Source organism: Cuculus canorus, chromosome 4 (genome assembly GCF_017976375.1).
Source record: "Cuculus canorus isolate bCucCan1 chromosome 4, bCucCan1.pri, whole genome shotgun sequence".
In the NCBI taxonomy this organism is placed as follows: domain Eukaryota; kingdom Metazoa; phylum Chordata; class Aves; order Cuculiformes; family Cuculidae; genus Cuculus; species Cuculus canorus.
In genome coordinates this window covers 11,326,916-11,348,277 of record NC_071404.1, presented here as the reverse complement: position 1 = coordinate 11,348,277, position 21,362 = coordinate 11,326,916, and the positions used below count along the sequence as shown (strand labels likewise).

The 21,362-nt window shown below is 38.2% G+C and overlaps 1 protein-coding gene across 1 annotated transcript in view; it reads right to left on the bottom strand.

Annotated features, from left to right (window-relative positions):
- Positions 1-21,362, bottom strand: part of HGFAC (HGF activator) — a 43,771-nt gene that overhangs the window by 8,124 nt on the left and 14,285 nt on the right. Inside the window, exons 6-10 of the mRNA XM_009564643.2 lie at positions 20,258-20,389; positions 18,824-18,934; positions 5,725-5,899; positions 3,391-3,476; positions 2,200-2,440 (exon numbers count right to left, since the gene is read on the bottom strand). Coding sequence (XP_009562938.2) covers positions 2,200-2,440; positions 3,391-3,476; positions 5,725-5,899; positions 18,824-18,934; positions 20,258-20,389 — 745 coding nt within the window. The remainder of the gene's footprint in view (positions 1-2,199; positions 2,441-3,390; positions 3,477-5,724; positions 5,900-18,823; positions 18,935-20,257; positions 20,390-21,362) is intronic.

The window sequence follows — 21,362 nt, the reverse complement described above, 5'->3', positions numbered from 1 at the left end:
TTACTAAAGAAAAGGTTAGGCACCAAAAGTTGAGGCAGTGGTGGATATCTCACTTCTCTGGGAAACCAGACACTTAAAAGTATTAGAAGCATGCGTCAAGATTTTAAAGATGCTGGCAAACAGACAACTGAGTAACACCTGGGCAGCTTCCACCTAAGAGTTATCACTGCTTCTGCTCTGCGATTAGGTTAATCTGTATTAAATCTGTTGTCTGGAATCAAAAGCAACTTGGTGGAGGAAGGTCTTAACAGCACACAGATCTAATGTGAAAATGCAAACTCAGAGGAGAACACAGTTTTTGTAATTCACATCATTTTACTGCCAGGGATTGTTTGCTTTAAAAAGACCACAGTCCTGTCATATCCAGTGTCCTTAGACAGATAATCAACAAGAACCAGCACAGCAGCTGGGCCTTATATATTGAATTTTCTCAGTATTCTTGCAGTGGTAAACCAAGCTCCTTGAAAATCAGAATTTAGGGCCTTGTAAACAGAGTCAAAAGTTCATTTTCCAGAACAGCATTTAGAATACATTTTAAAGACACTGAGTGGTTCTGCTGTAACTTACAGGTGGTTCATCCAGGAAAAGATATGAGGTGGGGGGGTTACAGAAAAACAAAAAAACAAACAAACAAAGAAAAAATAATATAGCTGCACAGGTATCTATTGTCGCCTAGTGGAAAACAGTTGAAATTGTGGCTAATAGTGGTACTAAACACACAGAAGAGTGCAAATTACAATGCAGCAATTATAGAAAATCTGTATGTACCAAACCACCAGCTGGAAGTGGGTGGAAATGTCCTGAATAGCTGCCAAAGTTAGTAGCTATTTCACAACATTTGAAAAACAAATGCGTTGTGGCTCAAGCTCCAAATGCTTCAGTACAGCATTCATAACGGTATTATTAGCTCTACAAGCTATCAGTGTATATATTCTGGCATGAGGTTTTCCGTTTCTCTTGGCTTCTTTACTATGCAAAGGCACAATGGGTATGAAATGATGTAATATTTTTCCCATCAATGTGATCAAACTGAAATCAGGAAAAGTGTTCAGCATTTGTAGAAAATAAAATACTTAGAATAAAGTAAATGCACCTTATAGTCAATATTTTCTCCAGTGTCCTACAGCTGGAGGAGAAAAAAAAATTACAAAAAAAACCCCAAAAAAACCCCAAACACCTCTCAAGCAAATCAGCCTCAAAAATTTAACAGCAGCTCAGTTCTTCGCATTAGCTTTTTGTAAAGCTCAGCCCACTCTATTTGTATCAACCATGAGTGATTTATTGGCTCTAATAAATCCTTGCTTGGCTGTCTCAGCCTTTTTGAATGAAATATAGCCAGGAGCATAGTCATCTGTGTTACACTCCAAAGCAGGCATAAATGTTCAAAAAAGTAACTGAGAAGAAGATGAGTACTCGTATCCCCACTGCAGATCCCTGCACACGCAAGCGGCCATTCAATGTTCTGCTCAGCACTGCCTCGCTCCTTCAGTTGGATCATTTAGACCAATAACATCCTGGCTTGTACCAGAAATCGTGTGGCCAGCAGGAGCAAGGAAGTGATTGTGCCCCTGTACGCAGTGCTGGTGAGGCTGCATCTCAAATACTGTGTTGAGTTTTGGACCTCCACTAGAAGAAAGACATTGAGTTGCTAGATCATGTACAGAGAAAGGCAGCAAAGGTGATGAAGGGTCTGGAGAACAAGCCTTACAAGTGATAGGACAGGAGGAAATGGCATCAAGTTGCACCAGGGGAGGTTTAGGCTTGATATTAGGAAAAATTTCTTCACCCAAAGGCCTGTCAAGCATTGGAACGGACTGCCCAGGGAAGTGATTAAATCACCAACCCCTGAGGGATTAAGAAGGCACGTAGATGTGCTGCTTAGGGACATGATTTAGTGATGAACCTGGTGCTCTGGGGTTGGACTTGATGATACTAAAGGTCTTTTTCAACATAAACAATTATGTGATTTACCTTCTTTGAGACTTCTTAAGGAACCAGATTAGGGTTTGTGAGATAATACACTCTAAGGGTTTTTTTAGCTCACAAACTGTGCTCAAATTGCTGGGAATTCTTTTTAATACATTGGTCTTTTATAATCTCATCTTTCACGCTTGTTTCAGTTCAGGTTTTTGTAAGTCACAGGCAGAACGCGAATGTGAGGAGGAGAGGACCTAATGTCCAACTAATGGGCGAGTTTACCTGTTAGCAAAGCAGTGTGCTGCTGACACAACCCAGCAAGTCTGAATAAGGCTTCCACCGCAGAAAGTCTCTCCAATATAGATAGCTACTGTCCAGGGATGAGATCCAGGCAGAGATGAAGATCCCCCAACAATCCTAGGTCTCACAAAGCTTCTTTTTTTGTGTCTTCTCCCACATGGTCTTCTGGTAACTGCAAAATTATCTTCATTGTCTGGAACTGGTGGCCTCCTTTCCCTGCTTGCTGAGATATAAAGAGGCACAGCATGAGACTATAAATCCTTGTGATTTCTAAGGACTGGGACATATATAGGAGTCTTTAAAAGAAAGGTTCATTAAATTATTGTTAAACATTCACATATAACTGAATCTCATTCAGTTCCTCAGGAGACTTGGAAGACTGAAAGCTATGTGTATTCCCAGCACTCTGGCTAAACATGTAGTAGTGTAAATTAGAAGTACCTGTGAACATTCTCAGATACTATTTCATTTACCAGCACAAATATAACCTTTACCAACAAAGAAAGATGAACAGAATGCATGATACATGACGTCTTTATTTTCGGATTCGGGACCAGGCTTTGCCTTTGCAATAGAAAGGACTAGGACATGTATGTTAGTCTTATTTATCAAATGCATTTGAACCATAAAAGGGAAATAAAAGGACCACTTTATAAACTGACTTTTCAGATTACACTCCATTCTAAAGGTCACCTTCAACATTAACAACAGTTAAACATTAATTTTAGGGAAGAGCAGAATCTTTAGGTTTTTTAATTGAATGCTGTGTCTCATACATCTCCAGCATCCAATCCTTTGTTTGCTTAAAGACCCATTCATTTCTCTGGGCCCATAATTCTCTAAGTGATGACAATTTGTACCAAACCATCAATCACTTCTGACATCTTGCATGTTCTAGCAGAAAATTTGGTGATATTGGGATGATTTTGGGTGAAAGCAGTAGTGTGACATTGCTGTTATACAGCATTTCAGGAGAAAAATCACAGATTGTATAGGAAACTCCAAAAAAATGCAAAAACATCTTGTTGTTGTAATTTGATTTACTGAAAACAGAGTATTCAACACTCCTGGGAACAGTAGATATTCAAAATTATATAATGAAAGCTTGTTCTAGTATCAATAAATCTTTCTTCATTCATTCATAACATAAATTTTAAGAAAGCCTTTACGTACCACAAGATGGAAGGTCACAATACTCCCAAGACAAACTGTTGTCCTTCATGATGTAACACCATGGCTTATCATCATCATCTGGATTTCTGATTAATTCAGAGGGAGAGTGAATTACAAGCATTAACCACATAGTTAATAGTTCCAGAGGTTTCCTGCTTTTTTCTCTGCGTCATGCAGAGGACTGACAGGACTCGCAGGTTTCGAGACATCTGACAAAGTGCCCAAGCACCTGCTTATCCCTAATTGGTGAGCAGCCTTTTAGTAGCATTCTTCATGCTTAAAGCTAAGCAAGTCTAAGGTTCTCTGGGACCTGAAACACAGACACATGACTAAACACCTGTTAAATTTGCCTACAAGTATTTGGATGCATGAGCATGTTCAAATGGTTTAAATACAGCCCACACTGAAGTGCTTTAACAGATATCAGCTTAGCTATTTTCAGGACTAAATCCCATGGGAGAGATTCTTGTTTTAGATTATTTTTTAAGCAAGGAAATTCCGGCACAGCTAGATTCATAGAAAATCCATAACAAAAATAGCTAGCAAAAATGAATTTGAGAAGCTCAGGTTCATGTTCCCTGGAGATTCTGAAGAAGTTAAGACTATTTCAAGAAATGTATTCCTCAAAAAGGGGAAGGGAGGAAGGAATGTCAGAAGCAGTTTAGCCCTTTTTTACCTTGGTGTTAAACAAGTTTATTGCATGAGAGTTTCTCCACAGTACAGCCTAATTATCTTTATCAATGTCATATAAGTAACCAGAAATTTGCCCAGTTTACTCCTCCTAGAATAAAGGGAAACAGTGAAGACCCAGAAAAAACTTCAATATTCCAAGAAAAGGCAGTTCAGGGCTCCAGATAAATAGTAATTCTAAGTTCAGTCAGATTTATCAGAAGCACTGTCTGTTATTGTAAGGTTCTTCGCTATTTTTGCTTTTTGATCTGACTGTTGAGAAAAAGATTAAAGCACTTTCAAATTCTCAGAACTGAAGAAGCAACACAGGTTGAGTCATCTTCCACCAACAATGTTTCTAAATTAGACTATTTAAAGAAGAAGGTATCTACAGGATTATATAGTGCAGCAGAGATATCCCCAGAAATTATAACAAGCTGACAAAAAAATGAAAAGCCTTTTTCTCAGCTCTGCAGAACATGAACAGATCCGCTCCTACACCATTTTATGCTGTACGTATCAAATATGCAAGTGGATATTGTGCTTTGAAGGGATCAATTTTTATCAAAGCACAAAATATGTTCCCATTAAATTGCCATGTCGGGACACTATAAATCTCATACTTAAGTGCCGGGATCAGGACCAAGCCTTGGAAAGCAGGCTGATCTGGATTAAGCGAGGGTATAGAAACTATTTATTAATTTGGGTTAGGCAGAGAAGAAGAGCTACTTAGAGCATGCATGCATGTTTTTTTATCATCAAACAAATTAGGAAATGTAGTACATTCTGATCTTCCTGAAATACTGGTCTCACTTCCATAAAAAAAAAAAAAAAAAAGAAAAAAAAATGAAACACAAAATCCAAAACCTAGACAACAACAAGTAATTTATGGAGAAGCTTCTGAAGTCTGCCATTTCTAACATTTCCTCATCTCCAGGATTCTCTCCAAATAGAAAGATTTCCTCTCTTTGTGGATATCTTTTGATCTTATGAACACCTCAGAGACAGGGGGAACAGAAAGTGACTGAGGAGAAAGTACAAACTTATGTACCACAAGATATTTTCACTATAGCTGAACAGAAAACTTTAGCAGAAATGTAGTTTTTTGTATGTATGGTTCAATCAAAATTGAAACACTGTGAAATCTTATTTTGCAATACTTTTGCTCTAGAAGAAATCCAGGAAACTAATTTGACATTGTATGTCAACACCATTCAAGTATATTGTTTTGTTTTTCATTTTCAAATAACTTCCAGTCTTGAAAATATTTTCCTTTATGTTACATGTTTCACAATTTAAGAGTTAGAAATCAAAAGTTAATCATTTCAGTTTGGCTATTTCATTTCTTTCTCCTTTTGAATAGCTACTTATGGAGTCACTATGTTCTCATTTGAAAAAAAAAAAAAAAATCCAGAAAAAAAGTGACCTGGTATTTCCAACATTATTTTGTGCCTAAGCTTCAACTGGCAGACCAAGCTATTGATCTAGCCTGCCTGCCAGATCTTGTCCTCTATACACTTATATCCCTCATCTTAGGCTGTTAAAGTCAGTCTAGCTTTTCCAAGACAGGTAGAACAGCTACTTTGAAATTCCTGGCTGTTCTCCATTCCACAATACATCCATCTCTTTATTTACAAATACAGGGCAAACGAGATCTTTTCTCACCTGCAGTAAGAGAATGGTCCCAAGCCAAGCTGTATCGCTTTCTCCACACTGTCAACATGAAGTTCTTGGTAAAGCAAGTCTGAATTCCAAGGCAAGCAGCTGTGTCCAGAAATGGTTGTCTTTGCTGTACCTCTGTATTCCGTGCCATTGCCAACATAACACCGATGGCTAGGAACTGGCAAAGAATAAGACACTAGTCAGGAATCAATGCCAATTACATATTAAATACTTACTTCACAGGTCAGGTCCCAAATGAGAGCCAGTGGGCCCGATTCTGTATGGTACCTTTCACCTGGATGCTGAAGATGAATAAGAATTAGTTAATTAATTAATTAGTAGGAATTGACTGCATCAAATGAGGACTTCTTTAATAAAAAAAACACCCAAACAGTTAAAGCTTCAGTTTAAAAGTAGTGATGAGTTAGCCTCAGTTCACACACGCACAAGTAACTATTCAACAGGCAGTATGTCAGAAAATTAGATCTAACATTTGTACTGTGTATAGAAGATTCTAGTCAGCAATCTGCAGCAAAGTCAGCAATATGGCTGGGATTCCTCCTGTCTAATTTTAGACACAACTGAGCTCATCTCTGGATACTCCCTTTTTAGTCAATTAAGAGAAAGAGGCATTTCTAGCTCCAAACTGATCCAGCCCGTTTGAGGTGAATTTTGTAAGATGAGATGAATACATTCTTCAGTACATTGACAGTAAAGGGAGCTTAAGTCAACCTGCTCCGACGGAGATACTTGGGTCGCAAAGCAGTGAAAACAATCCCACCCTGCAAGCAGGTGCTTAAAGGCCTGATTTTGAAAAACAGTTCTATTTAGGATCTCATGCATAACTGTATATGTAAAGAGAGAGAGATGTACACACACGATACTCGGGGATATTATATATATGTAGCTACATATTGCAAATAGGTCAGTTTCTCAAAAAATAAGTAGTAGGTTGAATTTTCTTGTTCAAAACCCATTTCTTTATCACCTGCATATGGGTCATTTCTTCAGATAGGTCTGACACATAAATATTCTATGAACTGTATACACAGCTGCCAAGATCTATCAACAGCACATGCCAGCATTATGGCTGGAAAACATATGGGGATGCATTTGTATACAAATAGCTACACTGAGCAGAAAGTCTACACCTCAAAACACATCTCAGAGTATCCCAAAGGAAACACAAAACCATCTAATGTACAAAGAGGATTAGTTGTGACCAAGCCTTAGAGGGCTTTGTACCCCAACCATGTAAGTGTGACTTATCCTTGACATCTGCAAGACTGATGGAATCTTCTTCTAAACTTATAAACATACTTAAATATATAACATCGTGGTATTGCCTGGCTGTTGAAAAGCACACACTGTGAGGATGATGTATGACACCATACAGTGTGGACAGCTACTGCCAAAGATCTGTTATTCTGACAGAATAAGGTGACATACGAACCAGGGCATATTACCAGCCGTGAAATAGTGAATCACAGCACTGAACTACTGATGTCAATTATACTTCGAAGCCATCAGTGTAGCAACAGACCACAAAACCACAAGCAAGCATATGGCATAAATTTGGGAGCTGGAGATCAAGAAGTTTGGTGCAAGAACTTCAGTGTGAGTTAGCATACAAATACTTAGCAAAATTCGCTTCCTAGATTGGCCTGCCAAAAAATTCTGAGATGATGAGACGTTTTCTCCCACCCACCCCCAAATCAAATTCCCTTTATTTCAAGAACTATGAATATAACATTAAATCAAACTCATATTGTAACAACCAAAATCTAGGAGCTCACAGAAACTAATTTGTCTATTATTTGTGTTCTAGCAATAGTAACCAATCCTTGGCAACCCTGGCATTATTTTCTGGGCAAGTTACAAGTTACCCTGCTTTGTTTGCATGAAACAGTATCATGAAAAAGACACCATCATGCTGTATGCTGAAGTCTTCGATTTATCCAGGAAAGTACCAGATGCTGGTTTTATTTGTTCTGTATTTATTATATTCAGAAATTATTTAGACTACTTTCATGAAGATGAAACAAGAAATTCTGTTTCAGTGAAGAACCAGGGACATATTCTGCAATACCAATGGTGTGGACATCTTGCAGATGGTGTTTGCAAGTTATCCTCACCCTTGTCAGGCTTAAAATCCAACACATCCCTGTTTCATCAGGTCTGCTGGTTGTTGCTAAAGCTGCCAGAAGATTATAAACAGAAAAAATTCACCCCTTCCTAAATCATTCTAAATCCGTGTAGCTAAGAAGTTTGGATTATACATTGCTTGTTGAGAGGAACAGTAATCTCTCTCAGACATTTTTTTGTTTCTTTTTGATTTTATAAGGAGCACAGGGCTCCCTTTTTGATGGCGCAGGAGTAAAGTGACTTAATGTTGACTCTTGTGGAGAAGCATCTGGGGTAACACACTAGTTTTGCTTTCCGTCAGACTGTTCTTCATGCCAGCAATCTTTATTTGACTGGCTTGGAGTAGCACCACGGTATCCACATCACCACTCATTGAAGGGCACTTCATTAGCATTTAAGACTATTAAGAAGTATATGCAAAATCTAGTATATTTTATCACATGTTTTCAAATAAATCTCTGGAACTATTGCCATCATATAGATCTTTTGCTTCTAGTACTCTTTTTTTGAACTGTTGCAGCACAGAAAATTCTCTTTTTCTCTCTTTGTCAGAAGCAGTGTGTAGGTGGTCTGCTTTCAGCAGTTCTTAATGGATAGCTCTGACTGGGAATTGTAAGTTCTCAATTCTTTATAGCTTCTGCAACTTCTCATAACTCTGAAACTCATTTATTTTCTTATGTGGAAGAAAGTAATGGAGGACATAATATATATATTTCTTGTTCATTCATTTCTCTGCCGTGCTACCAATCACCACTTTAAGAGTAGAAATGGTCTAATATTTTGATGCAAATGCAGATTGAAGTTACTCTGCAGACCAATGCTACTATTAGCACTGTTCATTTCTTTTCAGGAATAAAAAAAAAAAAGAACAAAAACACAGCAACAACAACCGTTAAAATTTAAAACAAGGAATAATTTCCTGTTTAAATAGCTTTAAATAGGAGGTTTAAATAGCTCATATAAAACATTCTAGTTTTCTTAGGATGTCATACTTTACCAACATATCACACCAATTCTTTGCCTTTTTAATTTTTCAATAAAAAGCAACTTTGGGTCTTAAAATTAAAAGCAAACTGAAATGGCAGTTATCCAAGCAGTTCTAAATGCTAACATCCTGAAAACATTTCACAAGATGTTTTGTCACCAGATCTTTTTTCAGGTTCTGTAGTAACATACCCGAACATTTCCATGAGCTTCTTTTGGAAGTCTTTCTGTAGAAAATAATGTGTATTTTGGGTTTTCTTTTCTGCAAAACATCTCACCAACAATTTTCCAAATGTTTTTGAGCTTTGACTGGATTTTCCCTCCAGATATGCATAACCTGTTTAATTCTGTTAATAAAAATGCATTTTTCCCCTGACAGTCCTAATCCTGGGATTGTGTAACCCTTTCATTTAGTAATGTTTTGTTTTATCCCTGGCCAACCTGTAATGCTTTTATTAAAAACAATATTAAATGAATTTCTGTGTCAGCTGGTGGTGGAAAGGGAGAGCAGGAAGAGGAGAAGAGCAATAGTCACATCTCTGCTTCCAATTGCCTTTACAAGAGGTCTTCTCCAGTGTCTTAATTATCAGTTATCCAGATGGAAGAGTTCTTTAGAAAATCATAAACTAAAGCAAAACCTTGGTTTTCAACCTGATCTTGTTTCATCTATCAACAATGAAGATGAACAGTAATGAACAAAGAAGTTTTATGCTTCTACATAAGCTTATTGCTTACACTGCCTTGGCATTGCAGGATATGTTGCTCTCCAAGACATTGTTTAAAAGGGTGCAAGTCAAGTTTCCTTCCTAGAAGAGCTCACACTCATTGGATGCCTGCACAAGGGTCCATCTTTTCTTCATTCACACAGAAGTTCCCTCAACTCCTATCCTGGGTAGCCATGAGAGGCAAAAGATGTGAAAGTCTCTCATCTCGGGGAGCGTATCTTTTCCCACTGCAAGTGCAGCTAAGACTAGTCTAAGCTGGCAATAAACGTGTGGCAGAAAGGAGTCCCTGGTATGTGCAGAGAGACATTGCCCTAACATGCATCTCGCTTCATCAGTTAAAGCACTGAAACCCACCCAGGTATTCTGAAAGCAAGAAGGCAAATATTCCTATGCAAAATGAAACAAACACTGTGCAGAGAGCTTTGAAGGATGTCCACATAAACTCACACTGCTTCCAAAGGAAGATTTGGTTTATCTTTCAGTGTCTCCCTGTGCTGCTGAAAATCTCAATAAATATCTAGGAAGGTGGCCAGGTGGTCACAGAGTGCACTGGAGAAAGCAGTTGCCATGTTTTCCACTCTGTAACGATGGGAATGTGCAGTCTAATGAGCAGGAGCAGGAGACTGCATGGCAGCAGCCCCAGGACCAAACTGTTCCTGGCTTGAAGCAAATTGCTTCACATTTTCATGCACTAATACCTGCCTGTGAAAGTGAGAATAACAGCATCCACTGTAGCTTCCAGAGTTTGAAAATTAATGAACATAAACAATAACTGAATTATAAGGGGTGCTATATATCTATATTTCTATGGAATTCAATCATACACTTATAATATTTATCTAGATTTCAATATCTCTGTTTTGGCTTATGATTTAATGCAACAGCAGACGATGCATGTCACTAATTTGTAACAATTGATTCAAATAGTTGTGGTGCTTTCTGGTTTGTTAAATAGGTATAAAACCTCTGGACTCACAGCACCTAACACTGAAATAAATCTCCACTAAAACCATCGCCTGATTATGAAACATACAAATAATCTGTCTGAGTCAAAAACTAGACAGAAGTGGGGAAGAATTTGCATCTTTTTGTAATGAATTAAACCTAAGAGAAACTTAACATGTAAACAGAGATGGATTTAAGCCTAGGAAAACAAAGTGATTTATATAGCACAAGAGATCTCATTAAGTTGCTTTCTAACATAAGGATAGCACACTCCATTCACTGAAACTGAACTTAAGTTTTAATATTTTTTCCTTTGGAGTATCTTTATACCTTCGTACTTGCAAACACTTAGATGAACTGAGCTCAAACTGCAGAGATTTATGTTTGTTACAAAAGCTAATGTAAAAATCTATCTTGTGAGTTAGCTGAGTTCTTTCCTGTAAAAGTTTAAATCCAGAAATCTCGAAATTCTACAAGCTTTTTCTTAAACTTTGAAAAGTAATATCCTAGATAAGAGGAAGAACTGGCTACTTTTCCGTTTCATTTTTCTATTTATCTTTAACTCTAGCATAGTGGTTACAATTTGCAGACTCATAAATGCATTTAAATAAGTAAGTATATAGAGCTAGAAGGAGCAATGTATTTAGGAAATATGTCATCCAGGTATGGGAAAGAAATTCCAGTAACAACAGGCAAACCTCAGTGCTATATTAATTTGACAGGAAGAAACTTGTTGAACTACCTTACAGGGTTTTCAAGAGTATCTGAGTGCCTAATTCATAGTGAAAGTTTTCAGTCTTTTTAATATACCTGCAGGTACATTATGTGTTAAGAGTATGACCCAAGATAGGATTCTGGACAGGAAAAGTAACAAACTATATAGTAACAATGATCATTGGAGGAATAGTTGCTCTCAATCAGGGAATGTAGTGATAGGATGAGGATTAATGGCTTTAAGCTGAAAGAGAGGAGATTTAGATTAGATATTAGGAAGAATTTTTTTTTCCTGTGAGGGTAGTTAGGTGCTGGAACAGGTTGGCCATTGAAGCCCCATCCCAGGAGGTGTTCAAGGTCAGTTTGGATGGAGCTTTGATCAATCTGATCTAGTGGAAGATGTCCCTGCCCATAGCAAGGGACATTGGAATTGGATGATCCTTAAGGTCCCTTCCAACCCAAACCATTCCATGACTCTATGATGATTCTGTAGAGAGCCAGTAATGGGGAGGGGGCAATTTCTGGAGCACCTGAAGCAGCCAGTATGTGTGGGGGTCCACAGAGGGCTGGGGACCCATGCTTACTGCACCCAGAAGGAGATCATGGGATGGGAAGTGGGCAGACAATATAGGACCGTGCACGAAAGTAGTACCATCCATTCACAGATTGTTTATGTATAAGCTTATCCAATCATGCAGAAACGCGTGTGTCAATAAAGGGTATAAGAGGCGTGTGTCATATCAAGCGCGCGCTGGCCAGCCATGTAACTTCAATAAAGAAACTTGCTTCCACATCACCGTGTCGTGTCTCAACAGTGACAAGTATGGGCTGATGGGAGAGACAAACAAAGCAATGGAGATTTCTGCAGTAATCCAAGGAGTGAGCTGAAAGCCTGTGAGCTGCTGTACCATATGTCTACCACGTCTTCCCTTCAACCACCTTCCCAACTGACATTTATACAGCAAAACAAATTGGATTAAGACAGGTCAGTCCACTCGTATTTCAAGAGTAAAACATGTTCTTATAAAACATAACTAACTGAAAACACTCTTATCTCAAATAATTTTTTAAAAATGGATTAAAAACACCTTTCTGACTTTGATTTAACAAACAACTAACACTGCTGCCATCTCAGATGTCCTATCGCAAGAGTACAGACTATGCATCTACTTTATATTAGCAGATGCTAAGGTTAATAGTTTATACTAGGATTACAACAAAGACATGTCATCTAAAAAGCCATCAGTGTAGGAACATAGAAGGCACCACAGAAACCTTAGTGCCCACCAGCATCTGAAAAATGCATTTTATTGTAATCTGTTGATCTCCAACCTACTTCTGTCTCTGACTGGAGAAATTTTTGCCTACTCCTTGATATTTACCTTTTCACTCCAACCTTATAAAGTTAATCATTGCTATACACTTTGCTGCTGATGGTATAGCTCATTAGCTTTGTCCTTTCTAGCCCACATTTGCCAAGATGTCAAGTATAAACAACTAATCTATAACCTCCACACAAATGGTGCTCCCTTCTTCATTTGTGTTTTTCTTTGTATCAGCCATAATCCTTATTATGTTTCCTAACTCTATAAAGAAACCTGGGAGATCAGAGTAGACTCTCTACAATTTCTCCCATCGATCACCTCCATAACTGACATCTTATAAATATTGCTTTGCAAAGCCACAATTACCACTACTCTCCTGTCCACCATCCCCTATATCGGCACTATCTTAGTGCAGTGAATCAGAGATGGATACCTAGTTGATAATGCTACGCTCACCCACTTTTTCATCTTCCAGTTCCTCCTACCATTTATAATTGCAGGCAATAGTCTACTAGACCTATTTTTTCCATGTAACTCCAGTATTATTTCAATTATTTTGAAATAATTCAAAATCTGATAAAAATCCAACCCAGCATTACTATTTCTTCAATTGTGCCCTAGGCTTTTTCTTCATTAATCTTTCCTTACCCTTGCCCAGGGAGGTGGTTGAGTCACCTTCCCTGGAAGTGTTTAAGGGACGGGTAGATGAGGTGCTGAGGGGCATGGTTTAGGGATTGTTAGGAATGGTTGGACTCAATGATCCAGTGAGTCCTTTCCAACCTAGTGATTCTATGATTCTATGATTCTTACTAACAGTTGCCCTGCCCTCATGCAATCAAGGCAGTGGACCCATTAAGTTTTACCCCTGCAAACCATGGAGTCATTCTCTAAACCATATCAAACCATAATGATGCTTTTATTTCTGTTATTCCATCCATTCTTCCACAGCCATGGAGGAATACTAACTCTATTCTTTTCCATCCTAGCTTTATCACTAATTCCAATGATCCATACAACCAAACAAGAAGCACCAGCTCAGTCCCACTTGCAAAGCCTCTTCAACTCTTTGTAGCAGACCTGCTTATCCAAGTTCAGTGGGGGACTAACTCATTGAATACTCACTTAACATTGTCAGCCAACTGACCTTGTTGTTATGATTCACCCTATTTCTTTTCCCCCCCTGGGATCCTAGAAAATAAGAACATAAATACTAATCCAAAAGCATTCTAGTGGATTACAGTATAACATTGGCAAACATATACCAAAAACTTAAGACTCATTATCTTCTTTCCACTGTCTTCTTCAGAATAAAAATATTTAGAACTTTCCTTCCAGCCTCCAGAGCTGAATTTCCTTTACTAAAGTACCTTTTTAGTGGAAAACTGCAAACACCCTATTTCAGTGAAACAACCGCTAAAAAGGTGGGTTTATTACTTCTTTTACCTCGAACTCCTCCACTTTAACCCTCAAAGATGTGGCCCAGAGATTTTTTTTCCTGTATATAATTATACATTCTACTATTCTGTCATCTTTCTTTTCTAAAACTCTTCAACCTACTTCTGACATACAACAACACATCTCCTTATATAACTATAAACCTTCCACAATTAGCATTCCAACTCATACTTTCTTTAAAGCTATGGTACTCCTCTAATTCCATTACCTATAGCCTAACTAGGAAAAGAAACAACTAAAAAACATAAAGACATAAAGAGTCTTCAAAAATAGCTTCAACAACTTTATGCTTCGTCATAACCAAAATACTAGCAGAAACATATTGCTACCTAAACCTTAATCCAAGGAAACCTTAAAACATGTAATCCGCTGTGCAGTTCTCCCAACACTCTTAAACCTATCATCTACTGTAAACCATAACCACAGTGACACAAATCCAAACAGGGTTTCCAAGTGCCACTTTCTATGTCTTTATTGGTTTAATCATGAAAAGCACCAAAATTTGCTGCTACTCAACCATTCCACTGATTTACTTTATTACATAGCTAATTTATTTTCACAAGAACAGCCCCTGAGCTGTTGCTGAGTCCTGATACAAGAAATGGGCCAGAAACAAGCCCCAGCTAGCTATCAAGAAAAAGGTACTACCCAGTGATTAAGGAAACTCTACACCTTAAAGTCTGGTTGAAAGCTGGCAAACCATTGAAATATGCAGTGTTAAACCCCACCTCAGTAATCCACATGCCACTACCAGCTATTCCTCTGATCAACAATAACACGACAAAGCCACCTATAAAGACTAAATGTTTCAGGAAAAGACTTGGTAGCTGATTAAACAGAATAAAGATACCCCACCAATATATCCTCCAATAAGTCAATGATAAACCTAAAATACAAAGGACAGCCAAATTAACTAACGTCCTACATCCAAAACCAGTACCAAAGCAATGGTAAGAAGAAAGAAGTGTTTTTACACAGGAAAGGGGGCAAAATATATTAATTCCCACATGCATTTCAGCCAAGGCCTACAATGTGAATACAATGGTGGGGTTTCAACCACAGAAATCTAAAGGCATCTATCCTTTAAAAGAACTCTACATCCTTTTCTGTCACCCTCCAGCTCCATCTAACATCTGCATAAAAATGCTTATTATAATGAATTATCTGTTCTCTGTTCAAATAGCTCCTTCTCTGTCTTAACTGTGTGTCCACCTGTATTCACTCAACATCTCTACCATGGCTCCTATCTCTTCAAATAAATATAAAATATCAAAGTTATTTTACCATTACATGTTTATACTGGTTTGTCATAAGTTATCACCTCCAATGAATATAAACATTCCTGAAGTTAAACACTTCACAAAAAATCTTGACAATTACCTCTCCACTTTCTGTACCAACTTTGACCAGAGACAAAATATCACCCTCACGTTCTATATGGTTTTCACTTCTTCATCACATTTATCACTGCCAAAGTGGCTGTATCTGGGCCCACGTTGTAGCTTTCTCTGTACAGAAAGGCAACTATTACCACCCATGTTTGAATAATTAATTCTGAATTTTCACCTGAAGCCTGGATTCAGACCTCTCTCAGCAAAAACTCTCTCCAAAGTAAATGCAGTTACTCGTTTAATACAAGTCCTTATTTCTAAAATGGGTGCATATTTAAGTGCAATTATTATCAATAAAACTTCATTAAAAATGCATCCTTGAATAATTTTAAACAGCACCTGTTTTGGGATGTATCTAATTTCCTTTGGAATTAAACTTCACTGAAATATTGTGCATAAACTATACTAGAACTTTTTTTTTTTTTTAATGGCAAATCTTTCTTTAGTACTGAAGATTTCTTTTAGGGCCAGAAAATAATGTATTATCACAAAGAACAGAAATCCTTGTTAGAAACAGTCTTTTCTATATCAATGTCATTTGCTACAGGTATCTCCTTTGTTATATTTATCACCTCTTGTATTTTTTTTAAGTCATCTCACAGTTTGCCAGCACCTTCAAGCTATTATAATAATGGCTTGGCAATGTGTATACACATACAATAATGATTGTATGATTGACAGTTTTAAGAGCAACGAAAAGATTATTTTTGAGTCCTGACAGGGACTGCATGGTCCAAAAAAAGAAACAACTAATGGACATTTAAATAGGTATCTCTCAAATCACAGAACTCATGATAATCCTCTGTTACTCACTGTTCAGAGGGGAGAAATAAAATTATAAAGCAGTAGGCTTTAAGCTAACAATAGAAAATACAGTTTTAAATCACATCTATTTAAATTCTTGATCTTCTTGACACAGCATGCTGTGAAAGGGAAAGGTGTAAAAGAGTTCTAGAAAGTTTAGACAAATTCATGGAAAACAGGTAAGAGTCTATCACATATGATGGTCCAGTCATCTGCTAAGAAAGTCTTCAACCAGAAGTATTGCTCAGTAATTTTCTGGTTACTTTACACCTCAGTCATCCTCTGCTTTGCCAGTCACAATAGTACTTAGACTTGTGATCCAACCCAGGATGGCAATTCATTTATTAATATTTGTGAGTGTGATATCAAGGTAAATTAGCCAGTTTTCCATTAGAAACATATGAAGACTGGCTACTCTTTGTAGAAGTCAAGCACAGAGGACATCAGCAAGACTTCAAACACATCACAGCCCAATAACAACTTGGGGTACTTAGTGTTTATTAAATTGATAGTTTTCTTTTTTTAAAAAAAAAAGACATTTTTGGACCACAACTTGGGTTTAAGGTTGCCTATATAAATTAATATTTTAGAATAAAGTACATTTTGGAGACACTGTAACTTTCTCTGTATCAAGTATCATAACCATGAACTATTCAGACTAACGGGTAACCTCACAATTCAGTCCTGTTAGAAAAGGGAAACTAGACAGTGAAAAGGAAAACAAAGAAAAAAAGCCAGCTGTGCTCACAGCGTCAAATTGAAGGGTTGAAGAAAAAATTAATTCAACATATATTTAACAATCAGTTCTATGTACTCTGAGAGTGCAAGCTCACAGAGCTTTCACCAGAATGCCATTGCCTTCATGTGATGATACTACCAGGTGTATAGACCCCAGCACTAATTTATTTGCAGTAATTTAGAATTACTAAATCCTAGAAAAGAGGTTTTTTCATATTTGAAATCATTTGCAACGCTCTGACACATAAACATAATCCTTCAGTTCCCATTCTGTGTGAGGGTATTAGGCAGCCAAACACATAGGGATTGTAAGTATCTAAAGTCATTTGTTTAGTAAACTGAATGTTTGATTTATTATTTTCAAGTAATCAAAGAACACCTGCTTATTTCTTGTTCTAAGCTGGTCAGACAGAAACCAGGGTTGCAGCTGTAACACCAGCATCCTGATATTTATAACCCAGACCACGCTGGAGGATATTTATGCACAGTGGTACAGCTTTGGGCAAGGGAAACTGATAATAAAATAGGAATTGGAAAAGCAGAGTTATTGGAAGACAAGCAGTGCAGAGTCGTCCCCGGTATGCCAGGTTACATGTGCACCATGTACATGCAGTCTCCAGATTCGTACAGCAACATTGGAAAAGCCTGGCACAAATCTCCCCAGGGCAGCTAAAGGACAAAGAAACTGAGCTGCAATATCACTCCTTAGGAAGGACTTTAAAAAGTCGCCAGTGTATTTTATATGATTCATCAAGTATCTGGTGATTGAAGGTTCAGGATCAGAAGCTGTTCCGTTTGTCAGTTCGCTCCTGCTCTTTGTTATTCCAGTTGTACTGCTGGTTTCCCAAATAGATTTTTTTTTTTCAAGCTTGAATAAATGACAACACCATTTGTTAACCATCAGAATAACAGAACAGAATACCAGATACCAAATCCAGTGTTCATCGCTGTGCTTTTTTAACCCCACCACCCATTCAGACCAACTAGGTACCCACCATAGTTACTGGGAGTCTTGTCTTCACTTTTGACAAGCCCTGGAATTTATGTACTTATAAGGACACAGCCAGTGAGTTGATAGGATCACAGGTAGGTATGAATGAGTGTCTATTATAATTTATGCCTAAAACCTGTTGTATTTGAAAAGTAGTCACTGATATAACTTGAGGATTTATCATGCAGGTAAGCTTTACAAGAGGAGTCAACCCCTGCAGTGAGAAATGTTAAATCTTCTGGAGGACAATTATACCAAAAACTATGTAGCATTTCATAAGAAGAAGCACAGAACCAACACATACGCACCAAAAAGCAGATCTCTCTGCCCTGACCCAACCATGCAAGTACAGAATTTCAGGCAAGCTGTACTGGGCTAAATGTGCAATTAATTTAAAGTAAAAGGTAAACTAAAGAAGACAGTGCATTTTATCTTTTTCTATTTCCCACAACAATCTAGTGCTACCAAATACAGACAGCTGCTAGATTTTGTCAGAGCATAAATGCCTCCTTTATGAGGGGACAGCATAAGCTGTATGGATCTGTGGGATAGCATTTGTACTAGAGTACAACTCTGCAACTGATCCTGAAAAATGGAGCGTCCTGCTTATTTTAGGGCATGAGTAATTGCATTAAAATTCCTGTGATTAGTTTTCCACAGAGTTAAAGACATGAACAAATATTTTTAGAATCGGAGTCTTGGTGGTGAGGTGTGTGTTATGTTTTACACTGAAGGAATACATTAAACACATGTTCTGTGTAACTCTTCAGTTGTTACAAGAAACGTCTGCTAAGGCAGAATACAACACAGAGGCAAAAAACCACCAGCTTCACAACCAGATAAAAGCTCCAAATTTTCTTCCTGCCGGTAGGTTATTATACTTACCAATATTGCAATATTTTCCTGCATAATTTCCTTTGCAATCACATACTATTTTCCCACTGTAAGTAACCATTTTACACTCTCCACCATTCATGCAAGGATCGTGAAAGCAACCTATAAGCAGAAACCAAAGATCAAATGAAAGGAACAAACTATTCCAGACCATCAGTCCATTTTGATATACATTAGTACACCTCCTCTCTTCATATAAATTTTGGGGAAGTTTTGCCTTTTTTACTCATCTCAGACCTACACTTTTTATAAATTGAAGAAAAGGAAACTGCTGATTTCTGCCCACAGAGGTCTGTCTCATTGTTTTTTCTTTTATTGGATAATGTCAGCCTAGCTATTGAAAAATATTATCAATGAACAATAGGTAAAATGGGGGTGGTGATTATTATTACTAGTGGTGATGGCATTAACATTTCTTTCTGTACAGAGGGTTCTGCCAATTCCAAGTCTGCCACTGAGCTGTATTAAAATTTATAACAGCATATCTAGGATTGAGCTATTTAGGATCTGTGACTGGGAAGTATTAAGTCCTATCAATTTTCCCAACTCTCCCATAGACTCCCAATATACTGGAAAGCCACTGACTCTCTCCATGATTTACTTTCCAGTTCCCTAAGGTAGGAATAAAAGCATATTCCTATTTCAAAGGGGTCTCTAACTCAGCCCTGTATGTTATGTGGGAGTCTGGGCAGGATAAAAGTCAACCAGATTGAATAACTGAATAGCCATACCACAGCACATATATAGGTGAGGTATATGGTTTACTTCCCACCATCTCTCCTTCCATAAGGGGGTGCTGTGCTGGCTGCATCAGATAAGTGACCACCCGAAGCACAGGCACTGCAACTGTGTTGGAGAAGCAAGGAGCAGACTTCAAAACATAAGCATCATGCCTGCCAGGAATGACTGTATCAGGCCAAAAATCATGGGGACTCTGGAGTCACTGCAGGGCAAATGGAACCCTGGAGGTGGGTAGAGTTTACATGCTGCCAATTCAAGAGTGGGATAGGCTTTGGAAGAAATCCCAGATATGAAATGATTGTAGGTGTGCAGGGGAAGAGGAGGAGAGGGTGTGCCTCTCAGGTATGTTATAGTTTTGGAAGAGACCTCATAAGGTCAGACATTTTACACTTCTACTATAGAATCTGTTGCTTATTCTTACAGTCTGCAGTTCAGTACCACACCTATGGTGAAGAAGCACTGCTTAAAATTCAGCTTAGTGCATAAAATTGCTTCCTTAAATAAGGGTGGACATGTTAAAGCGATTTTCTGGGTAGCATTATTGCTCACGCATGGAGAGGGTAGGGTACATGGGCTGCAAGAACAATATTGCTGAGTATAACATAGCTCAGGCTTCGATATTCTTATGGCCCTTTATCCCCACTCCATGCAGGCCAATAGCTGTAATACAAAATAGTGCCTTACTTCTGTGTTCAACACTCTCGCACTCGATCTGGCCGTTGACACACACACACTGCTCCACAGCTCCTTGTTGGACTCTTGACCAGCTCATGCCCACATCAAAGAACTCGTAGAGACTGTTGTCAAAACATTTCTCTAAAAGTTTAAAGAAAAACAACACGGGCTTTCTGAGTTTATTTCTTGTAAGGAACAGGACCACATTCTAAGTCATTCCCTGTTCATCTCTTTTTTCCTGTTGAGTAGATACGTGTTTGTTGACAATTGGTGCTTCCCAAGCAAACTAGCCCCCACAGTGTGGAGCCACAAAGCTACTACAGCAGCACCTCCAGGGACCCTGAGGCAGAAGTGGCTTTCTCCCAAAGTCGTGCAAGCATGACTGCATTACCATTACTTAAGCCCTTCTAAAAATTCATTCATCAAACACAAAAAATAAAATCAGTGCTATATACTTGTCTGTCCCAGTTTACTACATCATCCACAGATGATGGGCTGTGCCAGAAACAGTGGAGCACCAGAACTGAAAAGGCTTCTTTGCTTATGCTGAAAGAGCAGTCCAGAGCTACAGGGAAAAGCAAGGACAACTGAAAACCCCCAGTGCAAAAGCCTCATTCCTCACTTGACATGCAGTAAATTGGGAAGGGCAGCAGCATAAAATGGGAAAAATCACCCAAGTAAAGCCTTTTGGTCTGACTCTCTTCCTTTGCAAGTGACTTCCCTGAAGGTGGAGTAGCTGCCCAGGTGTAAAGCTGACATCACAAGAAAAGCTGTAATTGACCCATGCTGCATTTACATAAGGTACAAGGCATCACCTGAAATTTTGTTGCTTTTTCATGTCTCCCTGCCCTGCTTCCTAGGTAATATCCAAGCTAGTAATTTCCAAACATGCAAGTGGTATTTAAGTCTTAAAACAGCAAAGGGGGGAGGGAAGATGGGAAGCTCTTTGTGTTTCCCATAGCTCAGTACCTCACTGGCTCAGAGCATGCTTGGATTTATAATTGTATAATCAAGCTATTTTCAGCTGTCAGTAATAGATTGTCTGTCACAACTATTTGGAAATCCACCTACACAAACATTCATGCTGCAGTGGTCTCTCCCATCACAACAGCAC